Source organism: Lates calcarifer, linkage group LG6 (genome assembly GCF_001640805.2).
Source record: "Lates calcarifer isolate ASB-BC8 linkage group LG6, TLL_Latcal_v3, whole genome shotgun sequence".
Lineage (NCBI taxonomy): Eukaryota > Metazoa > Chordata > Actinopteri > Centropomidae > Lates > Lates calcarifer.
In genome coordinates this window covers 10440650-10455572 of record NC_066838.1, presented here as the reverse complement: position 1 = coordinate 10455572, position 14923 = coordinate 10440650, and the positions used below count along the sequence as shown (strand labels likewise).

Genomic DNA, 14923 nt, shown 5'->3' with positions numbered 1-14923 from the left:
AGAGAGACCTGGCACTGAGCTAGCAAGGCACACACACACACACACACACACACACAGACAAAGATACACACTCAAACACTTAGAAACACACACAGTGGGAAAGGCACTCAGGCTCAACTGCACAGACATTGGGATAAATTCACACACATTTTTTGTTTTTTTTTCCTCTTATTACATGCACACACACACACTCATTCATATAATCATCCATAGACAAGTGTGTGCTGCCTCTCTCTCTCTCTTACACACACAAACACAAACACACCCAGTGCTCCACGTGTGAGAACAAGGCAGGCGGTGACCCCTCACAGTCACAGCCCAAACACAGACAAGAGCCGAGAGAGCATCTGGGAAAAGAGGAGGGAAGGGGGATGGAGGGTGGGAAAAAAACAAGAGGAGGTGAAGAGTAGGAGTGGAGCAGAGAGAAGGGAAGCGAATGATGCAACGGCGCTTTCTCCAATTCAAATGTGTGTTTAGACAGGCAAATGACACAAAGGCTAATTATCTGCAGTCAGGAGATTACCTGTACTGAGAGTATAAAAAAGTATGTGCTCATGTGGGCTGTATTTACAGGTACTGCAAATGTGAGAAGGGTTAGAAGTCTCTCTTTGGGCAAAACTTTATTCTCTTTTCTTCATAGCGTGAAAATTAAAGCAAAAAACTATTAATTTCACAGGATTATGTATAATGACATTTAGCAAAGTTCGACAAACTACTTTGACAAATTACTTAAGACTTGCTTGCCTTGCACTCACAGCGAGGTTAATTGCAGCTCAGCTGCAGCAGAGCCAAGTGGAAACATTAGGTTCGGCTGAATAACAGGTGAATGCAAAGCAGGTCAATACGTAGTCAAGTGTGGGCCTGCCAGCTGTTCACTCCCTCTGCTCTGCGACCACACAATGGTGACACACACACGCACGCGTTCATGCTTTGCACACAACAAACAACAGGGGCAAGTTAAACGTGTAAACAAACCAAGCAGCAATCGCTTCCATTTTTGTGTATTTCTCTTGTTTAAATTCTGTTCAGTGAAGCATGTACTTAAACAGAGTGAAGTAAATAATACATATAATTGTGTTATTAAATTAATTATTGTTTAATGCAGACTAAAACCAACATTGAACTGATCCAAGTAATAATTAGCCTATGACCTCTGTAGCCAAAGCCTGATCTAACTTATTCCTCTGTGCCATAGACCTTCATTGCTGTCCAAAAACTGTTAAAACCATTAAACCACACCATCTTGGTGCCAACACAACACCTGGAAAATGTATGTCCAATGTTCACTCAGCTTTTAGCCACCAACTTCTGATATCCATCTATTGAGCTGCTAAGAGCTTTTTGTTGTTGTTACTGAAAACAGCTGCCTGCTGCAGCTGAAAATGATGCTGATGAGAGCAGTCAGAGTGAACCTGAACACTAAAGCTACTGGTTGTAAAGCCAAAACAGTGAGCTAAAAGAAGCTAAACCCTCCGTAGAGAGTCTGTGAGATGTGACTATGCGTGATGCCTTCCACATTACACACAGTCATTTGATCCATAATATTACAATATTGATATGTAAACAATGACACTGTAACATTTTACAGTTCCAGGAAGAATGAAATGGGTGATTTGTTTACAGTTAGAAAAATATAGTAGTACTAGCCTTATCCTTTAACATTTGATAACACTGATAAGGCAAAAAAGATAAAGAACATAAAGAAAGAAAAGTCCTTGACAAAAGAATGCCTTGCTCTTTTATATATTCTCCTGCCAGCTCTGCTCTCTCTCCCTCTCTCTCTCTCTCTCTCTGTCTCATATCCTCAGTCACTGTTACCCCTTACTTTCATACAATAACTTCTTGTCAGGTTTTTTAATCTAGCCTGGTAGCTGTAACTGGAACAAGTTTTGCTGACAACCTTGTTTCACCTAAAAGCCAAATCAAACTGTCTTTAATTTTCTCTACCACTGTACCATGTAACAGGCCAAATCTCCTCTCTCTCTCTCTCTCTCTCTCTCTTTCTCTCTCTTTCTCTCTCTTTCCTTCTCTCTCTGTCTCTTCAGAGTACAATAGCTGTTTTGCTCTAGCGCGATCCTCCATTCTCTCTCTCTCACTCCTCTCCAGCACAAGGCTATGACATTGAGGGAATGTGATGTGATGTATTGTAGTGAATAATGTATTCTGCGAGGATTGTACAGAGCGCGTAGAGCAGATGGCAGCAGGTTGATCTCGATGTGTGTGTGTGTGTTTAATGATGACAGTGTGTATATGTGTGACATGTGTATGAGCGTGTGTCTGCGTGTGTGTGTGGGTGTGTGCTCACCCAGGATGGGGGAGGGGAAGGAGGAGAAGAAGAGAGGGAGGGAGAGTGGGGGTTGGTGTGTATGTGTGTCTATGTGAGCTTCCTTTGTGAGATAAAACATGCAAATGGTGGATTATTTTAATGCAGTTTTTTTTCTAGAGCCCTGAGCCTTAATCCCTAAAGCAGTTGAAATGAAAATAGTATATGTTTTCTTTCAAACTCTCTCCCTCCCTCCATGCTTTTATTCCCTCATAGGAACTTACAACTACCAGCTGTCTAGGAACTGGATCCTTTGCACTTTAATTTCTCTCTGGTGTAGTTACAGCTAAAGACTGATGATTACATACAGATAGCATGGAATTGACTAAAGCTAGTCAGGCCTCAGCTGTTCTGATATGCAGTGAGAGGGATCACTCTTGTGAAATTTTTGTGATTGAATGGTGATAACAATGTCGTTGCTAAGAATAGAGCTCAGTTTGTTACTTTGAGTGGACTGCAGATATAAAATATGCGCATTTATAAACATTTGTGGATGCTCAAGCACACTGACATATAAAGCCAAAAAAAGAGGCACAGAGTTGCAGGACTTAAAGTGAATTACATTTAAGCATTGTCCTGTCACTTGCTAGTTATAGTTAATAGTTCGCTAAGAGATTATATCTATTTAAAAAATATGAGTGAAAACATCATTCAATTAACCAGCTCTTGAAAAAAAACTTAATTTGTCACATTTTTGCAGGTAATATGTCCAAGAGACACATATGTCTATTTGTGAAATTCACATTATGTTGTATATGTCATATTTGAAATATCTGAAAGCACATGCACCCACTGTGTATGTGTCAATTATCACATGCAAAATGATGATCCACATGTGATACAATAAATATGTCATATTCTATAGGGATCACATGATAAATCCATTTTGTTGTTTAGTTTTTTGTGAGGGAGGAAGTTAGATAACAGTACAGAGTACAGAGAAGAAGAGCTTGTCTGAGTATGTGTTTTTGCTTTCGGAAAGGATTAATAAGAGCATAATCAGTTGCAGCTAAAGCACAATTAGTAGACTAAAGCACACAAACACACAGATGCACTCTTTTCCCCAGTATAAAGTCGGCCCCTATAGATGAGGCTAACAGATGGTAGAATCTCTTTACATTCACTTAGGTAATGAGTTTATATACTGAAGGTTATTCTACAGTTCCCCGCACTTAGTAGAGACTTTATTTTAAAGTATCTATAAGCGACTGTGGCGTTGCACTCAGTATGTTTGTCTTTGGACTTGAGAATGTAGAGGATGGTAGCTTAATTACTTACTCAATTATTGCACACTGATATTGTGTTACTTGACTGTCATACCATACCCTTCCTACTTATTCCCATCCTTCTCCTACCTGTTGGTTACATGTCTTGGAAGCCGATAGTGTGATTCCCCACGCTCTGCTCTCAGGCTCCCTCAGGCCCCCTGAAGGCTCATCAGCTATGTGACAACAAGAAGATATTCCAGGTGGCATGTTGGGCTGCAAAGTGCAATGCCTGGCAACTGGCCTGCAACACTGTTATGTTACTGAGGCTAGACACCACTACAACAGCAAACATCCTTTTATTGTATCCTCCCACACCACAGATGCAAAAACAGAGGAGAAGCCATTGCTTTTTCAATGAAATTGTTTTATCAATTAATCATAATAAGAGCTGTTGTGCATATGAGAATTTTCTTGAACTCTCATGGCTGAATCTGAGCATGTGGAAGAGAGGGAAGAAGAAAGCTTGTACATTCTTGTCTCTTTCATATTAGGGACAGTGAGCATAATTGAGTAAATGTATTTAAGTATTTGAGCGAGCTGATTCAGCCTCTCTGGGATGGTTGATATTGTACTTAGGAAGAATATTGCCCGAGGCAATTCATTAGTGGTAAATAATTGAGAGGCTCAGATAGTGCTAAGGTGAAATGCCTGTTATTATTTTATGGAGTTTGTGTTCTTAGGGCTCTTCAGTTTAAGAATATTAAAAATGTACAAGCCTTCCCACAAATTACTCACCCGAAAGATTCACAATGGGCGCTAATGACTAACCATCTATCTTCCATTGTTTTCAAGCTCTGTGAAAGTGTTTTTCTGCACGATTATCAATTCTGCTTTTGGTGATGTTCCTTTATATAATGAAGGATATTTTTTTATTTTACATGTGTATAAGCACTTTATTACAAACAACTCTTCACCTATTTATTCATGCAGTTATCTGGTTATTGGCCAATCATGTGGCAACAGTGCAGTGCATAGATAGAATCATGCATATAAAGGTCAGGAGTTTCAATTAATGTTCACATCAAACATCAGAAAGAGGAAAAAAAAATGTGATCTCAGTGATTTTGACCATGGTGTGATTGTTGGTTTGGATGGAAACACTTTGTTGATGAGAAAGGTCAGAGAAGAATGGCCAGGCTCACAGAGAGTCTACGGTGTCTCAGATAACCACTCTTGACAACTGTGGAGAGCAGAAAAGCACCTCAGAATGTACAACATGTCAAACCTTGAGGCAGATGGGATACAACAGGCAGATGGTAGGGTGAGAATTTGGTGTCAACAGCTTCAATCCATGGACCCAACATGCCTTGTGTCAAAACCACAGGCTGGTGGTAGTGGTGTAATGGTATGGCAAATGTTGGGCACACTTTTGGGCCCTTACTACCAATCTATCATCGTTTGAATGCCACAGCATATCAGACTACTTCCAGCATGATAATGCACCGTGTCACAAATTCACCGTGATCATCTCAAACTGGTTTCATGAACATGGCAATGAGTTGAATTTTTCTTCAGTGGCCTCCCCAGTCACCAGATCTGAATCCAGTTGAACACCTTTGGGATGTGGTAGAATAGTAGATTTACCACATGACTGTGCAGCTGACAAATCTGCAGTAATGATGTGATTCAATCATGTCAATATGGACCAGAATCTCAAATAAAACATTTTCAGCATGTTGAGGCTGTTTTAAGAGGAAAGGGAAACCCTAGCCCAGTATGAGTATGGCATTCCTAATAAAATGCTCAGTCAGTGTACATAAATTAACCTCCAACAGTCTTGGGATGTCTCACTGTCAAACAAATACATCTGCCTCATGTCAGTGTTGAGTGCACCTGCATCTGTTCATTTAACTTCAGATAGGATCACACAAATGTCATTTGTTTACATGAACTCACAGTCAGCTAGTCGCTAAAATGTTTTCCTTTGAGCCCCACTGTTTTTTACCTTTCTGTTTCCTTCATTTATGTCTGTGCATGCTTCAGCTCAGATGAGTTCTTATCTGTTAAAAATTGTCACCTTTACATGTCGGTTTTCCGGTGATGCAACTTAAAGGCCATTGAGGTTTTATTTAACATCTTATACACCCACATGCCACCACGTGACAACCAAGAAATAGGGGAGCATGTGAAGTCCTGATTGGTTATTCACAGAACTGTATGCACTACAATAGCATGATGTGTTTAACCCGTGGTCTGTGGTCTGGGTTTAAGAGCTTTTCTTAAGTCAATAGTTGCCTATAGTTGTATAGGGTTTGGTAAAATGCTGACATTTGCGGTTTGCCTTTTTTGAACCATGCTAGCTGTTTCACTATACAGGTGTCAATGTCAGTTGGTCCGTCCATCTGTCTGTTTGTCAGTCCATCTGCCTTTTTGAAAAACAAGTTGGTTCAGAGTGAAACATTAAATAGGCTGGCACTTGATATGCACATTCATGGTCCCCAAGGGATGAACCCTAATGTTTTTTGGGGATTCCCTGATTTGTAATCAAGTGCAGGTTTAAAGTTTCACTTCTCAAACATTTTAACTGTTAACAAAATATCTCTTAAGATAATAAGCATATCATTCAGACTTAGTACATGAGATGTTCTAAAATCGCAGTAGATGCAGTGGATGAACCCTGTAGGTAACAAAATGGTGCCACCCTCAGTTTACCCAAAGTTTATCATGTAATGCACTCTTGAGTACATTAGCTGATGATTGCAGGTCATATTTATAATACTAAAGTTATATTAGATTACTCACAGTTCATAACTTAAGGATTCTGCACTGTAGTGTGCATATCCACTCGTTGCTCCATAATACTCCTTTGGTCTCCAGATCCTTGGCTCAGTGCCAGCATTCAGCCCCACCGTCTTGTAGGGGGTTTGTGTATATGCTTGTCAGTGTGTGTAAGAGAGAAGGGAGGTGGGCATGGGGAGGAGGCGTGTTCAGGGTGGAGGGGATGTCAGCTCATTAACCTCCATTCTTCCCCTAGCATGGCGCTGCGTGGAGTCACAGTGTAAGTCTCATGTCATTACTCCTCCCCCTGCACGCGTGTGCTGGGCATGAGGGGAAGAGGAGAGCAATCGGAGGGAAGGGAGAAGGAGGGAAAGGTTGACGAGGGAGGGGGGGGCCCTTGACATGTTCCTTTACAAATGCCCTGCTTGTACCTCGCAAACTAAAGCCCCGCCATCTCGTTTCCTTCCCCACTTTTGTCTTCTGTCTCTTCTCTTTCTGTCCCTGCTGTCTCTCTCTCTAACCACAGGCCCGGTACAGTGTGGGTGAACGAGCGGTTAGGCTCCACACTGCCCCCCCTCCAGGCATCAATCCAGCTAGGAAAAGACTGCCCACAGCTGTGGTGAGATACAGTAGCCAAGCCCCCGATTTCTGAACCCTCCTCTCTTTGTTCTAGCCAATTGATTTGGAAAGGTGTACCCCAAGGCGCTGACCTGGGCCCTGTGGTATTTTAGATGGATAGCTAGAGTTGTGATGAAACTGCTTGTCATGTAGAGACATTTGTATTCAAAGTCACAAAACTCCCTGCAAGAAAACACACATGCACATACTGTCCATGTTTCACACACACAAACACAGGTTGACACATTTAAAAAAAATAATGATTTCATATATTCCACAAAATAGTTCAAATATTGCATGCAATTGCTTTCAGAAACAGACACACTTACTGGAAGTTACAGATGATTTCAGGAGTTTCTTAATTGCAGCAACATATGTGTGAAAAAATGCAAAGGTGCGAATTACGCCCTATAGTTGTTACATTCAGGTCACACTATGTGGGCATCCACAGAAACAAATTAAGTCTGAATCTGAAAGCACCATTGACATATTTAGAGTTAATCTTTAACAACTTTTTAATTTTATGATAAATAATTGACTATAAAACACCTTTATTTTACAGAGAAGAAACACATATTGTCCAAAATATAACATAGACCTTTACTCAGGCAGCCTGTTATCAGAATAAGATGTTGCAACACTTCCTGTGCATTTCATATCTTTTGTTAAAACTTCACTGAAAATATACGTAATAATATAGTACACTTCCCTATTAAGTAAACTGTAAAACTGTGCTTTGTGCATGCACTACTAGTGCTATAATTATTTGCTGTTTGAAAGTGAGCACACCACGACCTTATTATCAGCATCAGTAGTTTAACAGTTACAACACTTCCTTCCCACCTTCTGTAACTGTAAGTTATGTGCGGCATGTTAAGGTCCAGGACATGTTGGTGTGTAAAGGTGACACAGACCAACATACAGCCAAAACATTTTGTGTTTCTCCCAACAATGGACACACCCATGGAAATATTGATGTTCGTTGATGTGTGCTCGTAATGATTTATTTTAGTCGCTGCCAGAACAGTCAAACTTTACCTTTTTTTCGTCTTCTCCCTTTGCTCTTTCATACTTTATTCTGTGCAGAGGCAAGAGAGCAGCAGATTGCAATAAGATAACCAATTATATGCTAGAGGAAACCAGACTTTTTTTTTTCTCTGCTGCAGTTATCTGATGCTGCGGTGAGCAGAGGCAAAGGGCTGGGGTAATGTGACATTCACTCTGCCCTTTATCTTCTCTCATTGCTGTTTACCCCAGTCAGTTAAAAGTGGCTTGTGCTCTGCATCCTCTCCTGCTGCCAGAGAAACCTCACTGACATAGACACACATAGAGACATGCACATACTGTATGGACACACATATTGCACACACACACACATGTGCAAGTACACACACATATGTTCTTACCCCAGACACTATGTGTCAGGTAGACTGGTGGGATAACTACTTTCCTCCTAGTAGCGCCTGTGTTGTTAAGTATAGCAGTACTGCACCTGCTGGGGCTAGCTCTTAATTCCATTTGATGCTACTGTTCTTGATGGTAAGAAGGTGTTTCCCAGCAATGGTTAGACAGGCCGTTGAAGGCCACCAAGGCAGGATGAGGGAGGTTGTGTGGGTGGCACTTTGGTCTGACATATCTTTTTCTGTTAAACCTTTGCACGCGGTGTGCTCTATGGTTTTGACCTCTTTTGTGCACTGTTTTAGTTTTTTAGACAAACATCTTGACTATACTGATGGCGTACAATCAAACTATATGTTGACTTACCTGTAACACTTTGAGAGATGCAGCTGTGTTTCAATACTGAAGTCAAATAGTAGGGGTGTAATGATTCTGAAACCAAGATTGAAATTGCGATACAAACGTCCATGACAGCAGAAACAAGCTGAAAACTCTACACTGATCTACTATTCATTCTGCTTTAGCTCTAGTTTTGGTCTCCACCAACGGCTGAGGGGAATATCTGGTTCTTTAGCTACTAAATGCTCCATTTTGTTCACCACCAGTCTCTAACTTAGTCTGTCTGCCATTTGGCTCTGAAAACAGGACTGAGAAAAAAAAAAAAAAATCATCTGCCCTAATATATCTTGGTATGAAACAATCATAGATGGCAGGTTGGTAAACATGAGTCACTGTGTGCTGTTTACTCACGGCATGTCACCATTTTTAGTTACTACCAATTGCAACCACAAATTAAGTAACTTATTGTAAGCTTCAGTTTCACACAACATCTGTGTTATTACTGTTATCATGTTTTTGTTTGTCTTGACTGTATTTGGAGCAGAAATTATACCACTATTAGAAATGGTTGCTAAATAAGACAGAGAAATATAACCAAAAATAAAAATAGAAAAACTTATTTTCAAAACATTTTTAAAGCCATTGACCTGTGATTGCTGTTAAAACTTGTGACCTCTCGTGCACTAAAATATCACCATTTAGATTTCTATCTTGCTGTGAATTTACTCTCAGTGAACCCGAGTTCATGGTGGAAACAAAACCTGATTTAGCACCACCCCACCTGGCCTCCACACACACACACACACACACACACACACACACACATGCGTGCACGCGCGCACACACACACACACACACACACACACACACAGCCTTTCTCCTCAATCTCTCCTTCCATCTCTCACCATCTCTGCTGTTGACTGTTGCTTCTGTTTTGTGGTTGCTCCAGTGCAACAGAAAGTGGATGAATGAGAGCTTCAACTTGCCTTTTTCATTTTTACACATCACAAGGTATAGGTGGAGCCGGAAGCGGTTGGAACCTGCTTTTTTTTTTTTTTCAAGCTGTTGCTGATAGGGAGGGTGCTGTGTGTTTTTGTGTGTCTCTATTGTTTCACTGTGGAATGCTTTAGACCGAATCATAACAAACTGAGCCAATGCTCATTAGATGTGAGCTGATGGATCACACTGTCACTGACAATATAACAAAATATTAAAATATATACGTATAAATATATGTCTTTTAACACTTTAGAGACAGACCTTAGAGGAATCGCAGTACAGATTCATGTTTCCAATTCCTCCTAGCTAAATACTTTCTAGGGTTGCATGAGGCCAGCGAATTCCCAACCGAATTCCATCAAAATCCCACTGAGAGATACAGGAAGCTGCTCCGTGTATCTATCCGTGTATCTATCTGATCACGCTGTCTATGTGGTCCGCTGACCGGAGCATAAACGTGGCCTAGGTTTTGCATATGAAAATGAACTGCGCAGTCGATAAAGGTGAGGATACATAAGATGCTGGGCGTTGGTGGAAATGACCCCAGTGCTGCTGCAGCTGAGTGTGCACGTGTTGTGTGTCTGTGTGTGCACAGTGTGTGTAGTTTGTGTGTAGGATCAAACTCTCACACCCAGGAAGAGGCCCTGTTTCCCTTATCTAACGACAACAGAGCATGTGTCGCCATGGCCACAGGCTGTGCTTTTTATGGGCTTTGTGTGTGTGTGTGTGCGTGCGCGCGTGTGTGTGTGTGTCATGTTCATTGTTTGCCCATGTTCATTGTTTGCTTGGGGCGTGGTGCAACACCAGAATTGTTACTATAGTCTCTCTTCTCTCCCTCTTTCTCTCTCCTCATCCCATGCAACTCTGGAAATCTATTTACTATAGCGTCTACTGTCTTTCCTTCTTTCTTTCCTTTTTCCTTTTTTCTTTCTTTCTTTCTTTGCTCTCTCTCACTGTTTTTTGCCTCTCACCCTCTTTGTCTTTCCACTCCTCTGTCTGTGCTGCCCGTGTCTGTCTGTCTGTCTCATCCTTCTCGTCTGGCTTTGAACCAGCAGTGACAACTTAGGCAGCATCAAAATTCAGCAGCACATTGTCTCAGGTTCAGGTTTGTTAGGTCGTTCCTCCAGCTTAATTGAACAGAGGATGAGGGAGAGAGAGATGTAAAGAGAGAAATAAAGAGAGGAGGGGGAAGATGAGGAAGAAGGGTGCTCAAACAGGCATACATATTGCATGAGCCCCCCCCACCACCACCACCACCACCACACCCCTTTCTTCACAGAATGGCTGTGTACTGTTCTGGGCTTATTAATTCCGCTCGGTGAGAGAATTATTTTTAGAGACTTGGTGTACTGGCGAAGGCTTTTAAAGTCACAAGTATCACACATTCTGCTTATAGATTCCCTTTTATACATTGAAAAGTTCTAAAAGTTTGCTGTGCTTGTTCCCTAGTGTGATACTGTATGTTTTTTTTTGTTATTGTTGTTGTTTGTGTGTTTGGTTTTTTTGGGTTTTTTTTTTTTTTTGTCCGACCTTTACAGATGTTGTAATGGTCTACTTGAATGTTGGTTGTAAAAGTAGAACTCCCTTCCCTTTTTTTATTCTGAGCTACATCTTGTCATGCCATTTATGACACTACATGTGCTGTATGATATATGATATGGTGATAAAGCTCAGTGGTGGAAGATGATTTGCTTAAAAGTAATACATTCACAAAGTAAACACATTGTAAAAATTGTATCAGGTAAAAGAATTTGCCCTTTCCAGAGGGTACTGTTTCTATCGTTCAATTATTAATTTCAAAGCATTCATTTAGAAGCATCATTTTCATTTTTCAACTGGTCAAGATGGATTATGCACTGCTTTTTATGCTTTTTATACTACTTGTTTGATCTGTAACAATGCATCATATTTTATAAAACATAAATAAGACTTAATCTGCAGTAAAGAAAGTTTACAAATAACTGAAAAATGTACTTGTTCTTAAAGTACAAATGAAGTTATTTAAAGGGCACTTGAGCAAATCTGCTTAGTTAGTTTTCCACCTTTTGAAAAGTGAAAGAGAGAGAGACATGTGATAAAACATTGTATAGATAAACTTGAATTATAGCGTAGTTATTAATATTAGGAGACACATAAAAACAGTTAATCATCCACGGTACGTTACAGTGTTGTTTGTGTATTTCATTAGATCACGTCATCTAAGTCTATGTCAAATAATGTGTTGTTTTGCTTCCTAGATAATTGGTTTCTTTGCTTTCAAAATAAAGTTTTTTTTGCCATCATTACCAGATAATTTTTCTCTCTAATGACTGGACAGTTACGACATTACACAGGCAAACAAGCAGTTCATCTCCACCCCACCCCCTTCACAAACAGATGTTGCCTCGAAGGCCTTATGAGGAGCTTATATGAATTGTCCATCAATCAAAAACAATCTTCACTGGAGTCTGTAATTTTGCCTCCAATACTGCCACCAGCCGTCTCACCGGTGCGCTCCAAGATGAAAAGATCCGAGCATTGTATTGCACCATTAGCACTGTGTAAATATTACATGTTTTCCCTGGATATGCTAGTTAGCATTACTTCCACCTTGTGGCTTCATTATTTTTGAAACGCTCAGCTTTGTCGATGATTGCAAGGCATGACCTAGTTCTGGGACTCTCTCTCTCTCTCTCTCTCTCTCTCTCTCTCTCTGTCTCTCTCTGTCACTGTCTTTACTTTCTCACTTTTTTCCCTCATATACTCACTCTCTACGTCTTTTTCATTCTCTCTCCACCTCATTTTCTTCTCACACTGGATCGGTCTACCTCCTTCCTTGTCATTTATTCATTGTCTTTCTCTATTTACTACCTCAGTGTCGCCTTCATCCTTTCAGTCTCTCGTTTCTGCCTCACTGTTACTCTCATCCTTCTTCTCTCATGTATGCATTCTTTATTTCTCAATTTGTCTCCCCTCCACAACCTATAATTATTTTTTCTCTTTCCTCACCCAACCCCCCCATCTCCCTCTCTACCCCTCGCTCTCTCTCTCTCTCCTCTGTCCTTCTTCTCCATGTTTTTATTCCTCTCTTACAGCACCACGTGTGTCACGGAAACATCGCGAGCAGTGGTCCCTGCTGAACAATTACCATGCAAAGCAATCCAAATAGAGATGTTTGCCGAAAACAACATGTGTGTAATTACTGCTTAATGAGGCCCTTGTCTCAGGCAGAATGCCCAATTAGACTGCCGATGAGAAAGCGATGCCAAGGCCCACTGAAGAAAGAGAGGGAAGAGGGGGGGAAGAGGGATGGGGAGGGAGATAGAGAAGTAGAGGGAGGTTGTAACACGGAGAGAGGTGGGGATGATGAGAACATGGGAAAGGGAACAGAGGAGAGAGAGAGAGAGAGAAGCAGCAGCAAGGTGGGAGTGAGGAAGAGTGGAAGAGAGAGGCAGCGGAAAGAGAAAGATGGAAAAAGTGAGAGAGGAGAGTAAGAGGGAGAAGATGAAGAGAAAGGGAACAACAGAGAAAGAGAAGATGATTTCTGCAGTAAATGTGGAGTAATGGCAGAGCTGATAGCATTGAGCCGAGGATAAATTGGCATTTTAAGTGGGAGAGCGAGGCAGTGCAAAGGAGAGCTATTGAGAGAAGAGCAGGGGGAAAACAGCTTTACATTGCAATATATGGGCAGCCATGTTGAAGCACAAAATGGCTGACCTTTCTAGGCTGTCTTTGGCCTTTTTGGTGAATATTATATTACAGATGTAATTGGCAAAAATGAGGATTGTCTGACTTCATTTCTCCCGTTAGAGATGAAAGAAACAGCAATAAGCCTTTGCACCTGAAGAATTCAGTGTTCAAAATGAGCTCAAATACAAGATCTGGCAGTGTTTTGTGGTTAAAAATGCTGTTATGCAGCAACTGTACTCTCTTTTCACTTGGGAGAATCTTATCCTAAAGAAGCTCTCACAATGGCTTTACGTCACCAGTAATATCAAAATGGATTACAATGGAATGAAATTACTCAGTTAGGAGAGGACAAGAGGCTTTCATGTGAGGAGCAAAGAGTTTACAAAGGTCAACATCATGTTGGCCCTCTCAGAGAGTGACAGTCACTTCTCTCTGTGGATTAGTCAGGTGATAGATGCCCCCATGCTTCATTAAGCACATTAGCGCCTTCATCTCCAGCATATAGCATTTAACAATTAGTCATCATTCAGTTTCATTTGAAACAAACATGTAGATTTTACTTCCAGTGTGGGCTAGGTGTAATCATGTGAGGTGTGAATGAGGCTTAAATGCAGTGTATATGCAGCACTTGTCTCGGTTTCGTGTTTGCACATGAGGTTGAATGTAAATGTAATCATTAGAATAACCAAGTGAATCCTCACAAGGGCTTCCACGATGTGCATCATTAACCAACCATTGCCCCAAGGCAGGCGTTCATTCCCCCCGGCCTTTCTACTGCAATAATGTACAGTAATTTCTCTTTCTCACCACTCACATGCTCATTTAGCTTCTTCGACTTTTTCCTGTCTACTAGGGTAGATATTAGATTTCACCCCCCAGGAATTCTGCCCATTTCCGTCCATTAGTCTACCTAGTTGGGCATTGTTTTGAGCAGGTATATTTTATGATCCATTTTGTGTTCACTCATATCCAGCATGTGTTTATCTTTCAAGTCTTCAGTCGCTCTCTCCGTAGGCTCAAAGCACATCACCCCAAATGAAAAGGGCCCCCCATATCTTCACATCTGAAGAATTTGACATGGAATGCTGTCTGGTTTGATCATGTTGTGTCTGCTGTCTGTTCCCAAGTTTTCAGTGCATTGATATAACAAAAAAAATGACCTCATTCAGCAAACAAAAAAAGAGGCTTTATTTGACACGTTGAGTTTTTGCGCATCTGTGTGTATGTGTTCATGAGCGTTATTATCCAGTCCAAGTCAAGGTTTGTTCCATTTGCTGCAAGCGTGGTTTGACAAAGCTTGATGCCTTTGGAAGCCAAGGGCATTTCATAATACAGCTCCTCTTAACATGGTAGCAATTTCTCACTCACCTTGACACTGCACAGGTTTAGTTACTGAGCTGTTAGTGGGCCAGAATCTCATTTTCTCTGGAGCTACAGTAAAAACAGAATCTGTGTTGTTTCTTTCTTCATTGGAAGTCCACTCAAAGCTGATCTCAGTAGGAGAATTCCTCAGGGATTTAGCTTACCAACACGCCAGACATCAGAGCTAGCACGTTGCATGTAGTGCTCAACTGGTGACCCTGAATTGTTT

The 14923-nt window shown here is 41.0% G+C and overlaps 1 protein-coding gene across 4 annotated transcripts in view; it reads left to right on the top strand.

Moving 5' to 3' along the window:
* LOC108891706 (thymocyte selection-associated high mobility group box protein TOX) overlaps nucleotides 1-14923 on the top strand; it is a 134646-nt gene that overhangs the window by 81282 nt on the left and 38441 nt on the right. For 2 of the 4 annotated variants that reach the window (XM_051071166.1, XM_018688979.2), the window contains exon 2: nucleotides 6836-6928. The exons of the other annotated variants lie outside the window; for them this stretch is intronic. In XM_051071166.1, the coding sequence (XP_050927123.1) occupies nucleotides 6836-6928 (93 nt within the window). The remainder of the gene's footprint in view (nucleotides 1-6835; nucleotides 6929-14923) is intronic. 4 annotated transcript variants of the gene reach the window in all.